Below are 1,907 nucleotides of genomic sequence, written 5' to 3'. Positions count from 1 at the left end.
AATAAAGGTAGGAATTTTGGGTTCACATGGTAGAAATCAATACCACAGCCTACCATCAGTCTTTTAGAGTTGGTTGTAAATAATTGTGATTGTATTAACTATATATAGATTAATTTTTATGTTAACATTATAAAATCTCATTCCAGAATCCTTTGTTTCTATGGTTTCCAGATATTCCCAGTATCCAGATGTTCCAGCTGCATATCTCCCAGAAATCCAGGTCTGCCTTGCTATGGAGGCCACAACCTGTAATGGATCAGTGGATGGATCACCAGTCTTCTACCTGGTGGGAATCCCCTCTCTGCCAGAGACCTTCTTCCTCCCTATGTTTTTTATTTTCCTCCTCTTCTATCTTCTCATCCTTATGGGAAATACCCTGATCCTGGTGGCTGTGGTGGCAGAGCCCAGCCTCCACAAGCCCATGTACTTCTTCCTAATCAACCTCTCTACTCTGGACATTCTCTTCACCACAACCACTGTCCCCAAGATGCTGTCCTTATTCCTACTTGGAGACCACTTCCTCAGCTTCCCTGCCTGCCTATTACAAATGTACCTCTTCCAAAGCTTCACATGTTCAGAAGCCTTCATCTTGGTGGTCATGGCCTATGACCGTTATGTGGCTATCTGCCGCCCACTGCACTACCCTGTCCACATGACCCCACAGACCAATGCTTCACTGGCAGCCTGTGCCTGGCTTATCGCCCTCCTCCTGCCCATCCCAGCAGTGGTCAAGACCTCTCAGATGGCATATAACAACATTGCTCATATCTACCATTGTTTCTGTGATCACTTAGCTCTGGTTCAGGCCTCCTGCTCTGACACCATGCCCCAGACCCTCATGGGCTTCTGTATTGCTATGGTGGTATCCTTCCTGCCCCTTCTCCTGGTGCTTCTTTCCTATGCCCACATCCTGGCCTCAGTGCTTCGTATCAGCTCCCGAGAAGGACGCTCAAAAGCCTTCTCCACCTGCAGCTCCCACCTCCTGGTGGTTGGCACCTACTACTCATCCATCGCCATAGCCTATGTGGCCTACAGGGCTGACCTGCCTCTCGACTTCCACATCATGGGCAATGTAGCATATGCTATTCTCACACCAATTCTCAACCCTCTCATTTACACTCTGAGAAACAAGGACGTCAAGGCAGCTATTACCAAAATCACATGTCTCAAGACCCAGTCTGGGATAAGAGCCTTTGAGCTTTAGATGCAGCTAATTCTGCCCTCAGGATACCAAATAACAGTGCCCAGAACAAATTAGGAACTCAGTAAATACTGCTGAATAAATAACTTAATGAATATAGAGTAGTGAAAGAGAATTCAACTGAACAGGCTCTTTTAACAGGCAAAATCAGGTAGACAAGATGATCCATCCATGGATTTCAGTCAAACTTCTAATGAAAATAAAGTATACAGCATTGGAATAAAGTGCTAAGCCCTTGAGGACTGTTAATGATGCTCTTCTCATTATCAGCAAAGTCTAGGAACAAATCCTACCCTCCCCCATATATGTTCTAAGAGATGCCAGGGAATTGATTTCTGAGGGATGGTGGGTGCAGTGCCAATGGGAGTACCATCTTGAGGAGAAGCACCCCAGGAGACCTTCCTAGAAGGAGAGGGCTGAGGGTTTAATGGACCATGGCTTAGCTCCCAACAAGGCCTTGTATGGAGACACCACAGGAGACACCAGTGTGAACCAGGTTTAACAGGTAAGTAGGGCTAGGGATAAAGGGTTCCAAGACTGACAGAGAATGGTGGGGTAGGGAAACAGGGCAGGTAGTCCAGAGCCTATAAGAATGATCTAGAGTGATCTAGAAGACACTAGACAGGCAACCAGAATCCAGGTTGGCTGTGCATATGTAGGCTGTGGGAAATTGGACCACATATCCTGGCAGAGCTGAGCAAGGCAG

General features: G+C 46.7%; 1 protein-coding gene across 1 annotated transcript; it reads left to right on the top strand.

The window, feature by feature from the left end:
• Positions 1 to 232: 232 nt before the first annotated feature.
• LOC120229580 (olfactory receptor 2AT4-like) lies at positions 233 to 1,197 on the top strand. The gene is given in 2 exon segments (XM_039228683.1): positions 233 to 1,159; positions 1,162 to 1,197. Coding segments are annotated over 2 exon segments (963 nt in total).
• Positions 1,198 to 1,907: the final 710 nt, after the last annotated feature.

Source organism: Hyaena hyaena, unplaced genomic scaffold (assembly GCF_003009895.1).
Source record: "Hyaena hyaena isolate Hyena2069 unplaced genomic scaffold, ASM300989v1 scaffold_34, whole genome shotgun sequence".
NCBI lineage: Eukaryota > Metazoa > Chordata > Mammalia > Carnivora > Hyaenidae > Hyaena > Hyaena hyaena.
Note: the sequence above shows the minus strand (reverse complement) of the source record. Positions and strands in the feature narration are given on the sequence as shown.